Here is an 18,536-nt window from a genome sequence, read left to right as displayed (position 1 = left end):
CTCCGATTTTAGCCGAAATCGTTCGGCAATAGCTTTCGTCTTACTATAAATAATTTGATTGGCTCAAGTTTTTCCGACCTTACCGTCGGTTACTACCGATCGAAAATGGCGGGAAAAACGAGCCGCAGAGCGCGGGGATTCAAGTGCAAATTTCCAGAGAGGAGGAAAACGGAATTCTATTCTTCAGTGTTCTAGACAGGTAACCATTAATTTTCGGTTATTTTTTATTAAGGGAAAAACATTTCGTCTAACAATTTACCATACCGTTCATTTTTCGCAAATAGATGTCCCCCCTCTGAATTTATATCCCGTTTTAGGAATACAAGTCTTCGAAGTACGGATTACATAGAGATTCTCCTTAATTTAAATCTAGCGAACTGATTCCATGGCTTTTACAAGTAGCGAGGACGGCATTTTTCACTTTCTTCCGCCTCAAATTTCTCGCGAACAATAAGAGGACCTCAATTAAAAAAACACTAATACTAAAACCCCGCGCAATTAAAATACTCCGTGGAAAGAACTCTATTAGTGACATGCCGCAAACTTGGAATCTGCATATTTTAGGTTAAATAGTTTCGTGTCTTTTGTGTTTATTCCTTTATATAGCTTATAAAGCATATTACTCTACACAGAAGAGTAAACTGAAACCATCTCAGATGACTGTACCATTCAGTTACACGCAGTCTCCGTTTCTGTTTCATCACGTTCCAAATTCGCCATTTTTGTTGTCAACTAGGAGACCTGCGACACAATCACCAATCCCATTGGTTCCCGACGTCGAACTCGCGAGAAACAACAACTATTCTTCAAATAATATACTTCGAAATGGTAAGCCTAAGTGTAAAGAAAAGTTCGAATCTGTGCAAATGCAAGAAAGTTTAAAGAAAGCCAAAGGGATTGTGGCAAGAGAACAATTCACCCTTCCCTACGCTCTTGGTGTTATTCTTCATTAAATAAAGGAAGAAACGTTTGTACCTTTTTATACATTGGAAAGAAACCAGCTGTCTTGCAAGCTAAGTTTTGCAATTGTTCTCTTTTCTTTTTCTGACAGGAACTTTTCTTTCTCCCACACCTGTAGTCCCATCAAATTCCAATCCAACAACACCACAAGCAACTCCAACCAGGATAAATGTTTCTTCTGATTCACAAAGAGGTAAACTCCAAACTTTCAAAATAAATCATTTTTTCTATATGGCAAGGTAGTCCTGAGTTAAATTGAAACCTTTTGATTGGTTTCCACTCAGTCCTTGGTTTTGTTTGCAAAAGCCAATAAATTCAAGATAAACAAGTTTGGTCCAAGTGCCATGTAATAAACCACTTACTGACTGCACTTGTTCAAGCTGTACTGCCATGACCTCAGGCCAATATTCCTCAGTACAGTCCTCACACATGGTTAGTGCAAAGTTAGTAAAATTGATAGAGTCAGCAATAATTGAGCTCCTTTGTATTTACTATGAAAAAAAACATCTACAAGGAAAGGACAAGGGCTTGAAATATAGACCTTTGTATTGAACTGCACTCATGAAATGGTAAACACAGGGTAAGATCCATTGTAACTTCCATAGTTGTTAGTTTTACATCAAAATGTTATGTCTTTCAAATCCCTGAGCAAAAATGGTTTTTAGCTTTTGCTTTTATTGCAGTGTCAAGTAGTTAAATTGTGTGGCTAATGGCTTCCACAAATTTTAAGTTCATCATTTGAGTACTCTTATGGGCACATGCACTGGGTCAAAAGTTTAGTTTAGATCTTTTTGGGCAAGAGTCAACCACTGAACTGTGACATGAGAAAGAAGTACCCTTGCATTTTTTCCAGAACAAGTTGTTCCACATTTCTCTCCCATGATGGAAAATAAATCACTTAACAGAAAGGAAAGGAGGCTGGATATGTCACCAAAGCAGGGCACAGTTCCAGAGATTAACCTGTTTTCAGGGGAAGAAATATTTGCTTGATGGCCATCCTGACCCTTCACACATCTCCCAATTGTACCTTGTGAAAAAACAATTTTTAACATCGAGATCAGGATATTGTATGGTTCTTAGCTTTGAAACAAATCAACATTAAATTTGGTTTTACTCAACTAAATCTGAGGTTAGATATTGCGTGCATATTTACAAAAATTTTGTTGAATGTACAGTTCAGTCAGAGTTTTGGATGTACATTATGCAATAGTAAGTTATACAATGTTGGGCATTAGATAAAGAAGTTTGAATGAGTAACAACTGCACTTTCATGAAAACCGAAAATTTGGAATGTAATGGTAATCATTCAAACTTGTTTTTATGAATTAGCCTCTGTTCCAACTAACAAAAACAGAAAATTGGGGCAAACATAATGTAAAATATTTATGCATACCGTCAATAAATTATCTTTAATTCCAACTTTATTTGGTGTATTGCAGCACATACTTTGGTCTTACAAATACAATTAATTGAAGTTCTTGGATATTTTTGTTACAGACTTTTATGAGTAACTTCTTTAAACACAGTGTACTGAATATATTTCCCACAAATTGTGCAGCTATAAATAATTTTAATGAATTGTTGAATAAATTATCCACAAAAATAACTGTTTGAAATATTAAATTTCTATTTATAATTTCTAATATCAATATTTCTTGAGCTAGCAATTAGAGATTCATGCTTTATCTGAGAGAAAACATCCAGGAATATAAACAAAAACAAACTGAAAAAACTTGACCTAGAACTAATAAAGAGCAATGGAAAATGATAAAGCACTGTGCATTAAAACTTTGATCATTGCGTCAATGAGTTAATTACTACAGTGTATTAGTCCAATTAAATATTGCATTCTACCTAATTAGATACTAGATTTCCTGAGTTTCCAAGTGTGTTTAATACCAGCAGACATCAGTGGAGTCACATTTGTGAAATTGAGAAGATAGCCAAACTGTTCAAGCCATGTTCCCTACTCAGTTTTCTGTTTTCTCTTCTCTTCTTGTGCTTTCTCATAATTTTCTTTGGCAACTGCAATGCATACCCACTTGGGTTTTTCAGACACCAAACATCTTGCTATTACAGCACACAGTATCAAGAAATGCTCAATGCAAAACACAATAGCCACAACATACCTGAAAAATAAAAACAAATTGAGATTTCCAAGTGCAAATGAATAATATTAATACAGAAAACAATGGGAAATGTTATGTGTTTCTTATGATCTCATTCATCCTACTTACCTTCCATATCCAGAAACAATGAACTGATCATTGTCAATGGTCTCATACATCCAGGGACACCAAACAGCAAGTTGTTCCGAAGAAAATCCAACAATTAAACTGTTTGTAAGCATGGAGAGGACCATCATCTGGTAAAGGACATTGTACCACACACCAATATTGGATACCCTGCGAAAGGACTTATAAATCTTAGCTTAGCAACCACACGGAGAATTCTAGGACAAGATATTGAGGAATTCTTTTTAATGACTTTGAAGTGACCAAATAGAGAACTTTCTTCTCTTCCTGGATGAAATTATTCCTTGCCACACCACTCTTACTTAAAATTCACTCATACAGCGAACAATGTAGACAGCGAATGTGTTCAGGCGTCTTTAAGCCTTTAACTCCAAGATCTCATTAGTAATTCTCTTTACAGTCTACCATACAATTCTTATGATGTCAATTTGGAGAATTTGGTATTGAATCAACTAATAATCCCCTAATTGATATTTTACTTTATTCTCATAACTTCTATGCTGATATTGTTTTGATATTGTAAGGAGAAATTCTCTCCTGGTCACTCATGGGAGGTAAAGAGTTGATAAGGAAACAAGGAGCTCCTGGGGGACAGAAGGGACAAATGTCACTCAACAGCTGACCAGTTGCAGTACAGAGGCCTGGGGCTAATTCAAGTTATTTTGCAGGATAACAATAAATTGTTTTAGTCTTCATTAGTTTGAGCCAACAGACAAGCGAAAGACAGTTTGAATTTTGAGAATTTAGAAGTTCTGGGGTACTGTGTGCATGTTCATGTTGACCTGCAAGGAACTAACCCTGGACATACCTTCTTACTCGTGGTCGTTGACACACATAAAGTAACTTGAACAAATCAGCCCTTCCCTCTATGAACAAGAACACGATGCTCACAACAGCAGCAAGTGGAAATGCAGAAGCAAACAGTGTCACATACTGGTGAACAAAAGAAATTGTTGATTAATTGCTATTGAAATTGCTGATCCTAGAAGTATGCAGTACATGTGTCATATATGAACTTTGTGATGGGCCTTGCTCACCATAGAGTTTCTGCGGCTCAGTGGTAGAGCAAGGGAGCACAGAATTTGAACGTCTGTAGTTAGATTCCTCATGGGGACTCCGAATTTTTCTTTTTCCCACACTTGAGACAAGATGAAAAACATCTTTCTTATTTCTTTACCAAGCTCAAAAGTTACCTTCTCTCTTATTCTAATAAATTAATAAACAAACTTGACTTAATTTTTCCATAATATGTAAAATTTAAAAGTCAGGAATCAGTGAACTATTGGAATTTAAAATATACTCTCCTTTTTCATGTTTTTTGTACAATTACCTAACTTTATAACCAGATTTATTCTAGTCCTAAACTGCGAAATTGAAAAACTATACTTACCCCAAACTGTACAACCATTTCCAAATAATCATCAAACTGTTCATATTCCTCTAAAACAATGTCCCGCTGAGCCTATCATCGTAAAGATGTGCTAATTAAAATTAAGACCAGAAAACCAGTAGACCAAAAATAAAATTAAAATGCATCAAAAATAAGGAAAAATTAAATCCGAAGAAAACAATAATGCAACTTGTAGCTATGTTTGCATTATAATGGTAGATAAAGGATGAACAGATCAGTGCATTCACCTGAGAAGGAATAAATGTTTTCTCTTCTGAATCCTTTTTGCTTTTAGCATAATCTCTCTGTATTTTCCATACATGACCTTTCTCTGTCAAATATGGGACAATTGATTCTGTTACTAGGCGACGAATTTCATCACCTAAGACAAAAACAGAAAGGCAAAAAAGTTGGTGAATCTAAATATTGAATCAGTGGAAATACAACTGCAAATAATCCACTTTTTGCTCAAATGACATTCCCAATTCCCCCGCCCCCACCCAAAAAAAAAAGTGTATCCCAAAGGGGTATAACTTCACTCACACACTTACCCCAAAACAGTCCAACAAGTTCTCTCCTCAGAGCAACAACATTGAGCTGGTAGAATGCAATGTAGAAGAGAGGAAGGAAGCAGTCAAAGACCTCAAACAAGACACGTTTTATTATAAGAGAGTTGTCCCAATCTTTTTCAGTCCTGTAAAAAAACAAGAGAAAATTATAACAATCGAGTTCTTATATCAGATATCAGATGCCAATCACTCTTGCGTGTCAGAGGATTATTTGCAAAAAGTAATTTAGATTCCTAGCACTTAATAAATAAACATCCTTTTCATCAAATTTCATTTATATCTCAATATGTCTTAACCCTTTAAGTCCCAGTAGAGACCCAGACAGAATTTCTCCTTATACTATATGTATGATATCAAGCAGACATGTAATGAGAATAAAGAAAGATATCAACTAGGGGATTATTGGTTGATCCAATTTCAAATTCTCCAAACTAACATCACATGAATTGTATGGCAGACAGTAGGGAGAATTACTGATGAAATCTTGGGAGTTAAAGGGTTAAACACCTGCCATTCCTTGTCCAGGTTGTAGAGAACAACTTGGCCATAGTTTCTATTGCTTTAAATCATCTTATGCAGCTAAAGTTTTTTTTGTATATTTGTGTAATAATTTGAGAAAACAGGTTCAAACCATTACCTATGATTTTCCAGATCAGTACAAAAGTGTGCCACAGAACGGTACAGTTTGTTCAAAATATTGATAACCACTGAATGGCCAATTGTAGGGATCAGGTAACCATAGTACTTGTTATCAGCTGCAAAAATGTGGCCCTTATAATGATAATAATAATAAAAAAGAAATTATTAAATGATCAACAACAGTAAAACAAAAAAGGAGACTTATAGAGCACTTTTCATTCCACTCCCTCATACAAAGGCTAACCCTGAATACACCCTATTCTTCAAACTGTTTTCCATACAGTTCCCATGGTACTGACTAGGAGAATTTGTTTAACAATCAAAGCTTATTAGGTTGGTGATCATTTCCTTTACTCTCATGTCTCAACAGGTAGTATTACTTTTATTATTTTAGGAACATAAAGGGGAAATTAGAAGCTGGTCACTCATGAGGTTAAAAGGTTTGAATACAGTCCATAACCTTTTTTTTTGATAGGAGTTTTTGTTACAGAAGCAATAAGAGATTACATTACAATAGTTAAAAAGATTTCTGGAGTTACCTTAAGTTAATTATGGGACGGGAAGTTTTCAGGCTATTCAAGGTGCAACAGAGTGGCACAAAGAAGAAAATTCACAAAAGATCTACATGACTTTGTACAGTTTTCACATTTTGCAGAAATGAATGAAAGAAGGAGGAATATATGAGAAGCCATGATAATTTAAGAGATTATATGAGAAGTCTGAATAATTTAATGTCAGACAAGGTTTCCATCAGCTAAGAAATTTAGTAACTGAGATTCAACAATTGTATGTTCTTCAAGTCTCAGATAAATATTAATAGCTGAGTAGTGTTAGTTTGAAATATGATGTTTTGATCAGTGAATTTCCATATGCTAAATACAATTTATTTCCAAAGATCAAAACAGGATAATGTACTGTACACTAACTATCACTTACAATTAAGATAACTTGATATACATAAATTTAATAATGGGAAGATGGATAAGTAAAATGCAGTTAAAATTTTCTCTTTGTTTAAAATCTTGTTCAAATTAAGATTATGATTAATACAAACAAAGTAAATTACAAACAAAACTAGTTTGGACAAACATTTCAACCAAGAATAAAAGTTCACTCAAACAGCTCAGAAACTAACCGGTTCTGCAAAGTAAGCAAAGGATGCAATGTAGACAGGACTCTCTTTATCCTTGATGTATCCATTGAAGTTCAATGAACACAGCATTGCACCAATAGCCAACAGAAGGACTGGTAAGGTCAACATGAAACTTAAACCATAACGTAGCCATCTTTTCCATCTGGGAAAATACTTCTCTGGTTTGCCAGTTATAGGACTGGACCGTATTTCACCAGAAAACTCAGGACGAAGCAGTTCTAAGTGTTCAAGGCTGTGTGTTCGCCACAAAAAAGAATATTCCGATTCTTTTCTTTTCCATACCTGAAAGTGAAATAAATTGATGTTTAATATTTAACAAATGATCCTACAAATGAGCAATAATTAGTGAGCTGAATGGGAAAAAAATCACTTGAAGAATTAAAAGAAATGACAAGTTCACAAGGCCATATACTGAAAAAATTAATTTCCTAACATGTCAATAAGTAATTGGTAAATTTACCCCCCTTTCATTGCTGAAAGATTAATTAGTAGCTAAAATAATTTAAGAAATTAATGTTCTGATAGCTTTTGTAGAGAAGTTTGATGGTAAATTTGTATGTTTTCGCAACTGACATTATCATGATTGTAGAACCTACTGCATGTTAAGTAAAGAGTTAACCTTTCCACTCCCAAAAGCGATTGACTAGTAACTTCTCCCTTTAACATCCACACATCATCCAGCAAACAGGTAATGAATGTTAACTCAAACTTATCAGGTAGTTGTTATCTTGATCAAGCACCAAATTCTTGTAAATAAATTGCAAGGAAATATGTAGCAGCTGGAAAGGAGAATCAAAAGTCAGATCTTGGGAGTTCAAGGGTCTCAGGAGAAGCCATGATCTAATTGATTATCAAGTCTTACTGTCAGAAAGCTGATTGCCCAGAAAGCCATTAGAACTTCATACAATGGTAACAGAGGGTTGTCATCCACAGTGACACCAGGTGGCTTGAAGAAATACAACAGGACTCCTGCAAAAGCTATTGGCACTAAAGTCCAGGTGAAACATGTCATCCATCCAAAATAAAATGCTACATTTTCTCCTACAAAAAAAGTTACAGATTTGTTTAGAGTGGAACCAATTTTGCTTAGCTTCCTCAAAGACAGATAAATACCCCTGACACGTTAAAAAAAAAAGCCCAACAAACAAACAACAATAATAACTTTCTCAGTGAATAATAAGGAACATAACAGTGTCTGAAAGATATAATCTTGAAGGGGAAGGAGTGGGGCACTGAGGATAGTATGATAGGGACATCAAGGATCATAGGAACAATTAAAAGCAGGAAACTGGATAAGATATCTACAGACACATTCATAGTATAAAGATATTGAAATAGACAGTTCTTGGTACTGCGTATTTCTGAATTAAAGATATTTCTCCCTTTTAAGAGGGTCTGTTTTTATAATCAAGACAATTATCAATGTTATTTTTCACAGGCAGATCATGGGTCCTATCCAGTAAATTCAACACGTACATACATCATATTCATTAGTCTTACATTTCATTTCAGATTGGTACAGTTACCAATAAACATAAAATCAATCCTAACATAATATTCATTTGATAAAAGTTCAAATTTACCATAGTAATCTCTAATTTCTTGCAAGGGACAAACAATCACATTTTGTTTCATTTTGTTCCATATTTTCTCTTGTTCATGGGGTTGATGAAGAGGCAAAGCAGACTCAAAAATTGGTGGCTTGGAATGCAGCAAGTCTGTAACAAATGAACCCTCCCCTCTGAAAGTAACACCAAGAGACTTCAAATGCTCCTAACAAAGAGGAAATAAAGTAAAGCAATTCATGGTTCTCACCGGTGAGACACAATTTAAGCAGTTGCAGAAATGAAAAAAAATCAGGCTTTGATAAGAGTTGAACCTGTGCCTCCCAGATATTATTTGGGTGCTACTACCAACTAAGAAACTAGGCTACCAAGCCACAAACTGGGAGTAGTACATTTTAAAGGGTTCTTCTTTCTCGTGGAAGAATCTGATCATACCTTTATTTTTTACTTTGAACATTTGAAATTTAAAAAAATAATAATTGTAAACAAAATGATAATTTAATGTAATTTAATGTCACACAAGGTTTTTATCAGCTAATAAATTTCATAATTGAAATTCAACAATCATGTTCTTCAATCCTCAGATAAATAAATAGCTGAGTGCAGCATTTTTGCCAGTCATCAAAATAAAAAGCTGCATTAAGTCATTGAAACACACCTGACAAGAGCTGGTACCATGCACTGTTCAAGGAGTAACCACAATCTGTGGCAAACTTACCACAATCATTGTTATCTATGGTCCAGTAAAACATTATTTAGGATCAACTTACCCTGTTATACTGCACAGACTCCAAGCAAATCTCAAGCAGATATGCTCTTTCAGCTGGAGTGAAAAATGTTTCCTGATTTTCATTTCCAACATACTCACTAAGCCTTTCAAAAACAAACTGGCAAATCTGTGAAAAAAAATGTGAAAGTTGCAGGAATTTCAAGTTCATCAATCCTGTGAAATTGTTTTCTTCTAGTTCATTGTTACTGGCAGACAATAGATAGGCTTGATAAAGGTACCCTCTTGTCTGCCCCCTCCTGTTACCTACTACTTTTTTGGGGCAGGAAGGATAAAAAGTGGCCTTTTCTAGGCCTTTTTCTAAGAGTGGAAAAGGAACCAAAATTGGTTGTGCTTGCCTGATCCTACTGTTTTTCACTCAAAGGAACGGGTAAAGCCAGCCTAAGTATACATTAAAAGCAAAAAGAAATAAATGAGCCCTTGAATCAATTGGGGTTGGAAGAGAGGGGGGTTAGGAGGCCTGTTCAGAACAGAAAATGAACTACACCCTACAAGTGCTTCACATTGGGTGAAAAAAACAAACTCGAGTCATTACGGGTGTGGCAAAAGAGGGTACTCGGGTGTAAGTAACCCCCCTCTTTGTCAAGAAATGGGAATAATTTACTGCATTAAAAAAGATTAATTACACCCTACCTGTCATCACTATCATCATCATTAGTACTGCCTTTACCATTATTTTGTGGCGGAAAAGTACAAAGTACAAACTTATCGGTACAAGTTAAACAATTCTGACAGTTTACACGCACTAGTTTGTTGCAATATATCTCAGTCGGATCTGGGAAATATGACATTATTGCCTCTCTAGTTAAACTCAATAATTTTAAAGGAACAAAAAGCATAATAACTCTCCAAAAGAATCGATATTTCTAGGATACACGAAGTATTAAAACGTGGCCTATGCTAATATTGGTCATTAATATTAAACAAGAATAAAAAATTCTGCAGTGCATCCACTTGCAAACAACCACGATAAACGTTCTTACCTTGTTTTCAGCTGTTGCTGTTTTCTCCAAACCGGTCTCTTCCGCCTAAACAAGAAGTTTTCTACTCAATAATTTTTCTTGTTCCTTAACGGTATCGAAGGCCCAAATAATTTTTTAAAAATACCCTTTGAGTAAAACAATTTGTTCGATATCTGACCTAAGCACCAGCCTCACCTTCTGTGCAAGGACATCGAACTGAGCGCCGATGGTCAGTAAAGTTTTCCCTTCAAATTCCTCTCGGGTTACGCTAAACTTTGCAGAATTTAGGCAGTCGATGATATACTGTTTTATGTCTTCTTTGTGACATTTTTCCGAGAAGCAAACAAGAAACTCCCCGACAGTCATGTTTAGATCTCTAGCTTCTAGCTTTAATTTGGGATACAGCCAAAGCAGTGTCACGCTTTACATCGTGTGACAGACTGGTCAAGGATTACCTTCCCTCCCTCCCTCGGATAGCATCTTAAGACTCGTCTGCAACCTAAAGGAACGAACCGTTATTAAATTTGGGATCTTTTCAGAGAGGAAGACTGTAACAGAGTATGGTATTTCTTTTAACTTTTTAACTCTCTGTCAGTGAGCTTAGACCGCATCTCTTCGCCAAAAGAAAACAGAAAACTTCATCTCCAAAGGTACTAAACTAAAACATTTCAGTGGCACAATTTTGGCAGGAACGACAAAATAAATTAAAATAAAAGGGTACGGGGGAGAGCCGAGCAGAAAATTGAATTTGATATAAATTATGATAAATGGATGGTCTAAATTAACGTCACTGGCTGCGGGTATTTTATCAAGTTAAGCTATCATTTGGCGGGTACTTATACCTGGAACCAATTCCATTCGAAATCACGTCCCATGTTCTTATGACAATAAACTGGTTAAATATACACAGGCAGATTCATCTTTGTTCGTTTATTTCTCGAATATTAAGCCGACCAAATTTTACTAACTTACTCTAAAGAAACATTTCTTCCAACAAACAACGTTTTTCTAAATTTATTTCACCAAGAATAGCAAAATTCTATATTTCCTGTCAACTTTTCTCTTCAAAAAGCGATTTCATTTTAAACTAGATTTGTATCAATTGAAGTATTCCCTGTTAAATGTTTTATTACCTGCGAGCTCGAAATTCAGTGATATTGTGACTGTCTTACAAGCGTTTCTTTTGAAAAATGAAAAATCACAAACACTTCTCAAAGCAACAAAAGACTAATGAATAGAAGTATGCTAATTTTATTCAGTCTCACCTATTGAATCCCAAAGCTTCGGAAGGTTGTAACACAATCGATCGAAAAATAAAACGCGTAACATCTTTAAAGAGTTATAGTGATTTGTGCTCTTCCTCCTTGTTCGATCGAAGACTCTTACCAAACCATAACACTATACCGCAGTTAATTACACAAATAAACACCATAAGACCTAAACTGTTCCCAAATGTTGCAATTGGGAAACGCTCCAAATCGTTTCGTCTCGATTCCATTTGGATTTGAATGGCTGTGAATTGATCCGCTGCCCCAAGAGCAGTGAAAACATGGAGGAAGTGATGGCTGTGGCCAACTAAATCGAACACACCGGGTATTAACCGCTCAGGCATTCGCGACATGTTGGCTAACGCAGAAATTAGGTAGAAGAGCGAGTGACGTCTGAAATAGGAGATGGCGAGCTGCTCTTCCGGCGCATCAAACTGGGATGGTGAATCCACAAATACACGATGTAAATATGGGAAACTGTTGAAGAAAAACGCTAGCACAAAGCAAAGCGTGCGAATAACGTATTTCATCTTAGGCCATCTGTGCCTCGAGGCACAACAGGTAAAGGTTGAGAAAACGGAAATTAAACATGAAATCGCTAGGAAAGCGCTACAGGAATTGAACAAAGTGTCACTACTATTCAGAGAGCGACTGTAGAAGTAGAATGCTTGTCCTGCTCCGACACTGTAAACACTTATTGCTGAATAATCGAAGAAGAAGCAAATGTGTCGTACTCTCGGAGACATGGAGTTGAAGAGATGTGCTCCAGAACTCATCAACAAAAATCCGCAGATTCCAATGGCAAATGACAGCAAAGGATACACATAAGCGTCCTTGATAAGAGAATATTTCGAGAATAAAAAGGCAAAACGTACCAGGAAAAGCAGAAAAGGAACAAAGTGTGTCCAAACGTTGACAGTTTCGTTTAGTGGCAAGAAAGCACTCTTCACACAATCCATCGCCGTACTGTAAGGTTTGCGATAGCCAGAACAGATGAACATTTCGCGGAATTGAGCGGGAACTTCATCCGAGCGCAGGCCGAACTGTTGCCGTTTCTTCTCCATTTTGGCTTAGTAGCTAAAAATAATTTTACAATTCTTTTCAGGGAACTCGCTTGGTACAACTGATAATTTGGTCTCAGTTCATGGCGTGATACTTCAGTTTTTTATTTCAAGCCGGTGAAATAATTGTTCGCAGTAGTGCTGCACGTTCATTGGCTGATATTTAATATTGTGGTTTTCCTTTCATGAATAAATTATGCAATAATAATTAGACAGCGTCTCTTTTTGAACTACTTGATCTTGCTTTCTTGGAAAAAATGTTGCATATCAACAACATAATTCAAACTTGTGAATTTCTTTTTTTTTTAATTTTTTTTTTCTCTTTCTTGCAATCCCAAACGTACTGAAATATACAAATGGTTTGGGTACATGATTTTCCATTGAAAGAATAAATTGGCCTGGACTAATGGAAATTTGGATTGAAGAACAGAAGTAAATGTCAGTTAAGTTGACCAAACCTTCCAAATTAAATAGACAAATCTTGGGAAAAAGAGTGTCACCAATGACCAAGTTGTTAGTACTTTCAACCACTAACTGTAATCAATTTTGAGCAAAGAAAGGGGAACAGACTGAAAAATCAGGGTTTTCACACTGTTCTCTTCTTGTCTCCAGTGGTACTAGTGAGGAAAATTTGTGTGACAAATTAGGAGCTTTTAAATTGTTGATCATTTTATTCATTCTTATGACCATTAGATTGATTCAAGCAAGTTTATTGGAGAAATTTGCTGTCAGTCACTATTAGGAATCTAATCATAAATAATTACAATTTTCTCCATTGTGATTGGTTTTAAAGACTCCTATTTTCCACAAGTTCACTTGCCAAGTTTTTATTGGGCAGTTTGTTATCAGACAGTTCAATAAGCCAACCACACTCAAAGTTGTAGTTTGAATCAACCAATCACAACCTTGGTTTCAATCACCACAGAAACAGTGCATAGACTCCTAAATTTGGGCTTCCTTCAAAATGGAGATTTTTTTCCCCCTTGAACAATGACAATATTTTAGAGGACCAGTGATTTTGTTTATCCTATGGCACAAATGTTTATGCCAACAGTCCAGATTGCAAATCTTGGCTATTCTTCTTTTTTCAGAAATTGTAACTTTTATGATTAATTGGTAATAATACTTTATGTCCTCCAATTCAGCCTGTAATCATACTTGTAATAAACAAATCAGACTCCCGCTAAACAGTCATCCAGTTTTGTCATCACTCATATGATTACAGACTGAATTGGACTCTACTCAGTCCTATTACCATTAAAAATAGTGAAGAAATGCAAGTGCAGAAAAAATTGTGTGAAATAAGTCAAATAATACCAAGAGTACAAATGACATGTGAGTTGAGTGTAAATATCCTACAATATTGAAAAGTTGGTTGTTTTGTACTGTAAAAAAACCTGTTTAACAGGTTGGTTATGCACACTATGGATATCAACTATAGCAGTTGGATAATAAACAACTTTTTAAGTCATTTTGGTGTGAATTACAACTGAGTACTTTCACTCCTTGTTTGTATTTTGACTTGCCCTATGGACTCAGTAAAATACAGCCATGACCTGTAAAAATACAAAGTGATATACGCAAAAACTACTAAGAAGGTATATTTACATATCTGCAACTATGTATCATGATTTGTCAGGGTTTCAAACACTTGAAAAAAATAAAAGTCATGTGGTTTTCTCTTTCTTTTTTTGGAAACCCTGATGAAACACTTGCACTCATTTTTGAAATAGTCCCTCCTTTAGAATCTAAAACAATATCACATAGAGTTCTAGCACTAGCTTTTGTAAATTTAGCTATCCTTCAACCATTACTATCTACAAATTATCTGAAATATTTTCATTATTGTAACTATATAATGCCACATCTGAGCAAAGTTATTCCTTGTTATTCCCTCCCTAATATATTTCTAAAAATCACTATTTGTCTGTAAATCATTTTGCCTTGATTGCATGCATAATATATGTGAATTTAGCACAACAAAAATTGAAAAAGTACCTACTACTGAACAGGCCCTCCCCCTTCAAAAAAAAGCTAAAAAATGAAATAACTCCTCTAATAATAACATCTCCAATATACATTCAACATTCTTCATGTTCTTCAGTGGGTGTTGTCATGTAACACACTATCTGGTAGGAAAGGGGAATAGGTTTGTGCCATGGAAAGACCAAAAAACAGTTGCATAGGAGGCTTCTGAGGCACTGCATTAAAAAAAACTTTAAAAAACTTTAAAAATCCCATGTCTCTCTTTAAAGCTCCTCCAGAGAAATATCCACAATCAGTTAGAACTGGTAAGTCTTTTCTTAAAGAGAACATGAGGAATTAATTAATGGTGGAACTTTCACATAAATTTCTGCTTCGACAAAAAGTTGACTACCTACAGCTAAGATGAGGCTGAGGCAATTCATATTGCATCTCCACCACAGTTTTAAGCTACATGAAGCTTCCATTTGTTTTCTGTTGTTAAAACATAATAACACACTCCACTTCTTAATCCTTCACTTCCAAGATATCATTAATAATTCTCCTTACTGTCTACAATACAATACATATGATGCCAGTATTTCAGTATTAGATCAACTAATAATCCCCAATTAAAACTATAACAAAATTTGGGAACATGATTGGTTATCACCAGCCTGATCGAACATGAAAAGGACAGTGTACACATTATACTTGTAATTGGATAGTACTCATCAAGTGTGGGTGCTGTTACCATGCATTTCACAAAGCAAAAAGTTTGAAAGTATATAACCAATCTGGTTTTTTTGTCATAGTTTTGATTAACCCTTTCACTCCCAAGATCTGATTAGTAATTCTCCTTACTATCTGCCATACAATTCTTATGATGTTAGTTCAGAGAATTTGGTATTGGATCAACTAATAATCCCATGATTGATAGATCTTCTCTATTCTCATCACCTGCCTGCTTGATATTGTATTGATATTGTAAGGAGAAATTCTGTCTTGGTCACTTGTGGGAGTGAAAGGGTTAATTGGTAACAGGATTTAATATCATCCAATTCTGTCTGTAATCTAATGCCTAATTGACAAATCGCACTCATACTTTTTGGTCATTTGATTTGTTAATCACTTGTATGATCACAGAACAAATTCGACTCCACTCCGTCCCACTACCAGCACTCATTGATATTTCCCTTTGTTCTCATTCTTGTTCTGTCTCTCACTCATGGGAGTTACAGGGTTAAAATAAGTGAGCCATATGAGGTGGTGTGCTCCTGCTTAATAATCAGGCTTGTGGACTCAGAATTTAGTCAAGGGCCTTTTTTGAGCCCTGGCTGTTTCATGGTTTTGCATGTTGGGTGAGACACTTTCTCCTCTCACAAAGCTTCTCTTCATCAAGGTGTATAAACATGTTCAAGCAAACTGTCAAAATATCAATGGGTAACCCATGACAGAGAAGCATTCTCTCCTGCAGGAAAAAGGATACTCCTAAACACTACCTCGTGCAGTGTTAGGGCCACTACCTCCATACAACATAAACCAAACATGTAGTGTAAAACACTGCAACATGTAATGTTCAACAAAAATCTATTCTCCATCCACAGAGGAATGTTGGCCATTTTATGTTGAGTTACACTTGCATTTGGACTTCTTTGAACCTTTCTTCAACTTTACCTTATCATCAGTCTCAACCAGTTCAATTTTAATTGTACCAAGGTCAACAGACCGTGTGAGAAGCTGAATCATTGTTTTGAACATGTCTTCAATATTTCCAACATCTAAAGCACTGACCTCTAAGTAGCTTAGCCCATGACATTTGGCAAGCTCTTCACCCTCCTCGCGAGAAACTTTGCGATTCTCTCCTTGGTCGATTTTGTTGCCAATGAGAATAATCAAAGCATTAGTTTCAGTGCAGTAAAGGCGAGCTAGGTCAAGCCACCTGGAAATGTGCTGGAAAGTTTCACGATTTGTTACATCACACACCAGAAAAATACCATGTACTCCACGAAAATACATGGCTTGCACTGCAAAGAACTGCTCTTGTCCAGCAGTATCAACTACTTCTAAATGTACAAACTTGGAGCCATACTTAAAGGACTCAATGTCAACTTCTAAGCCTATGGTCATTGTACTCATAAAAATGTCATATGCAGGGTTTCGAAAGCGCTGAAAAAGGCATGACTTCCCCACTCCCCTATCGCCTATGAAGAGGATCTTAAATTTGTAGTCATAACTGGGTTGACGCTGCACCTTCTCAATTACAGCTTCTTCATTCATTTCATAAGACTCAGAATGCCGCACTAGGTTCCACTTGTGCTTCTCTAATTCTATTTTGATATCTTTAGCAGATGGACGACAGCTGCTGTCATTCTCCAAACACCTGAGTACTAAACTTTGTACTAAATGATCTCCCATCTCGTTGATGTCAGCTTTGCGACGTTCATATTCACTAACCTTCTTCCCGCCTGAAAGAAATTAACATAACAAAAGAGTTACATTAAACTCTTTGCAAGAAATAACTGACAATCACTTTATTGAAACACTTTATTGTAAACCAGGCATTTTGAAAAAATGTTCCTTTAGGCAGGAATTTAATGGTACTAGAGCGTGATTTTGTTGAGTTATTAGAAAAAATATAAACAATGAACTGCTTGTGATGATGCTCTAAAAGCAAGATGGCTATTAGGCCACTTGAGTAGAATACTAGGACATCATGTGTGTGTGGTACAAATTCCACAATTTCAGTTGAGTGAGGGCAACAAGTTTGTCAACCACATTTTGACGTTAAAATCATATTGTTGTCATGGGCAACTGGCTGTTTTTCCAGTAAGGACATGTCTATGGGCCTCTTTTGGCAGGTTTTCACCTGTGATGGTTGGCAATGCACAGCCATTAATTAAGACTCAGTTACCTCTGGAAACGAGGAAGGTTGCCCATGATCAAACAGTAATTTTATGACCAAAACCCCATCACCAAACATTTATTGCACATCACTCAACTAATAATCATAATACCTTTGGTAATTGGAGAAATTGGCCAGACTTTAGGCTCATGACCAACAGCCATGGCCAGTAACATGACACCAAAAGAAAATATATCCACTTGGAGACCATACTTTGCATCGTTCACGATTTCAAAATTCTCCATAGCTGGATATGTTTCTGGTGCTGCATAAACTGGTGTGCCTCGCACGGGAGTTGCATACATTTCGTACCCTTGGACAAAAACTTTAGCCACGCCCATGTCCGCGATCTTAGCAGTGCCGGTATCTGTTAGTAGGATATTTTTTGTCGCCAGGTCGCGATGGACAATTGGATTTTCTAAGCCATGCATAAACTGAAGACCTTGAATCACGTCTAAGGCTATGCATATCAGATTAATTAGTGGGACTTTTGGGGACGACTTCGATTCTCTAATGAACCTTTCCAGATCGCAGTGCAAAAGTTCTGTAATAATTATAGGCAATCTTCCCTTGGGAAACACAACTTCATGGAATTTGACCACGTTCGGATGATTGAGTGACTTGAGAGCATCCCATTCTCGCTGGAACTGTTCTCTAAATTGGGCGATCATTTGGCCGCAGCTATCATTAGCGAGAACGGCGTGAAACCTTTTCGCTGCCACTTCTTTTCCTTTCCATAGAGCTTTGTACACTTTTCCATACGAACCCCTTCCAATTTCTCTTTCTAGCACAAGGTCCTTCACATGAGACTCGAGTGACTCTCCCTCGGCTTGTTCCTGATTCATCCTACGAGTTCGTAACTGCCGGTTCTTTCTTCTTACAGCGACGACTTCCGAAACATGTTGGGCAAACAAGATAGTACAGATTGTAAATTAAAGGCAAATCAAGTGAGATGTTCCAAGTATGCAGTTAAAAAGACATTAAATTAAATATTTTTAGCTAATATTTCGCATCTTTTAGTGTGTCCATGGACGCCACAATCGAAATATACCATCGCTAT

The 18,536-nt window shown here is 36.1% G+C and overlaps 4 protein-coding genes across 7 annotated transcripts; 1 reads left to right on the top strand and 3 right to left on the bottom strand.

Annotated features, from left to right (window-relative positions):
* Positions 1 to 108: 108 nt before the first annotated feature.
* Positions 109 to 2,383, top strand: LOC113671014 (uncharacterized). 4 transcript variants are annotated; one of them, XM_089211782.1, is made up of 4 exons: positions 109 to 199; positions 633 to 828; positions 1,079 to 1,153; positions 1,814 to 2,383. In XM_089211782.1, the coding sequence occupies exons 2-4, from the start codon at positions 657 to 659 to the stop codon at positions 1,948 to 1,950; spliced, it is 384 nt and encodes a 127-aa protein (XP_089067908.1). In that variant the 5' UTR covers positions 109 to 199; positions 633 to 656; the 3' UTR covers positions 1,951 to 2,383. The 4 variants fall into 4 exon arrangements, with proteins under 4 accessions (XP_089067908.1, XP_027043022.2, XP_089067906.1 ...); XM_027187221.2 differs by having other exon boundaries at positions 1,052 to 1,153; XM_089211780.1 differs by having other exon boundaries at positions 125 to 199; positions 607 to 828; positions 1,052 to 1,153.
* On the bottom strand, positions 2,355 to 10,732 carry LOC113671015 (anoctamin-10). Its single transcript, XM_027187223.2, has 13 exons — positions 10,476 to 10,732; positions 10,302 to 10,346; positions 9,302 to 9,427; positions 8,550 to 8,739; positions 7,829 to 8,007; positions 6,949 to 7,248; positions 5,812 to 5,945; positions 5,157 to 5,299; positions 4,854 to 4,987; positions 4,606 to 4,677; positions 4,024 to 4,148; positions 3,198 to 3,365; positions 2,355 to 3,089 (listed from the first exon to the last, which is right to left on the bottom strand). The coding sequence occupies exons 1-13, from the start codon at positions 10,644 to 10,646 to the stop codon at positions 2,927 to 2,929; spliced, it is 1,950 nt and encodes a 649-aa protein (XP_027043024.2). The 5' UTR covers positions 10,647 to 10,732; the 3' UTR covers positions 2,355 to 2,926.
* Positions 10,733 to 11,195: 463 nt separating this feature from the next.
* LOC113671018 (membrane progestin receptor gamma-A) lies at positions 11,196 to 12,807 on the bottom strand. The gene has a single exon (XM_027187225.2). It carries the CDS (start codon positions 12,610 to 12,612, stop codon positions 11,620 to 11,622), a length of 993 nt encoding a protein of 330 aa, XP_027043026.2. The 5' UTR covers positions 12,613 to 12,807; the 3' UTR covers positions 11,196 to 11,619.
* Positions 12,808 to 14,342: 1,535 nt separating this feature from the next.
* LOC113670957 (uncharacterized) lies at positions 14,343 to 18,536 on the bottom strand. Its single transcript, XM_027187173.2, has 2 exons — positions 17,589 to 18,536; positions 14,343 to 17,039 (listed from the first exon to the last, which is right to left on the bottom strand). The coding sequence occupies exons 1-2, from the start codon at positions 18,319 to 18,321 to the stop codon at positions 16,195 to 16,197; spliced, it is 1,578 nt and encodes a 525-aa protein (XP_027042974.2). The 5' UTR covers positions 18,322 to 18,536; the 3' UTR covers positions 14,343 to 16,194.

Source organism: Pocillopora damicornis, chromosome 7, assembly GCF_964200805.1.
Source record: "Pocillopora damicornis chromosome 7, jaPocDami1.2, whole genome shotgun sequence".
Taxonomy (NCBI): domain Eukaryota; kingdom Metazoa; phylum Cnidaria; class Anthozoa; order Scleractinia; family Pocilloporidae; genus Pocillopora; species Pocillopora damicornis.
Note: the sequence above shows the minus strand (reverse complement) of the source record. Positions and strands in the feature narration are given on the sequence as shown.

Bases quoted from the DNA above. Each gene is read 5' to 3' on its own strand.
- LOC113671014 (XM_027187221.2), top strand. From the start codon at position 657: ATGACTGTACCATTCAGTTACACGCAGTCTCCGTTTCTGTTTCATCAC. The intron at 829-1,051 runs GTAAGCCTAAGT...TTTTTCTGACAG, and splicing joins AAATAATATACTTCGAAATG to GAACTTTTCTTTCTCCCACA. The intron at 1,154-1,813 runs GTAAACTCCAAA...CATTTTTTCCAG, and splicing joins TTCTTCTGATTCACAAAGAG to AACAAGTTGTTCCACATTTC.
- LOC113671015 (XM_027187223.2), bottom strand. From the start codon at position 10,646: ATGACTGTCGGGGAGTTTCTTGTTTGCTTCTCGGAAAAATGTCACAAA. The intron at 10,347-10,475 runs GTGAGGCTGGTG...CTTCTTGTTTAG, and splicing joins TCGATGTCCTTGCACAGAAG to GCGGAAGAGACCGGTTTGGA. The intron at 4,149-4,605 runs GTAAGTATAGTT...TTTGTTCACCAG, and splicing joins AAATGGTTGTACAGTTTGGG to TATGTGACACTGTTTGCTTC.
- LOC113671018 (XM_027187225.2), bottom strand. From the start codon at position 12,612: ATGGAGAAGAAACGGCAACAGTTCGGCCTGCGCTCGGATGAAGTTCCC.
- LOC113670957 (XM_027187173.2), bottom strand. From the start codon at position 18,321: ATGAATCAGGAACAAGCCGAGGGAGAGTCACTCGAGTCTCATGTGAAG. The intron at 17,040-17,588 runs GTATTATGATTA...AATTTCTTTCAG, and splicing joins AATTTCTCCAATTACCAAAG to GCGGGAAGAAGGTTAGTGAA.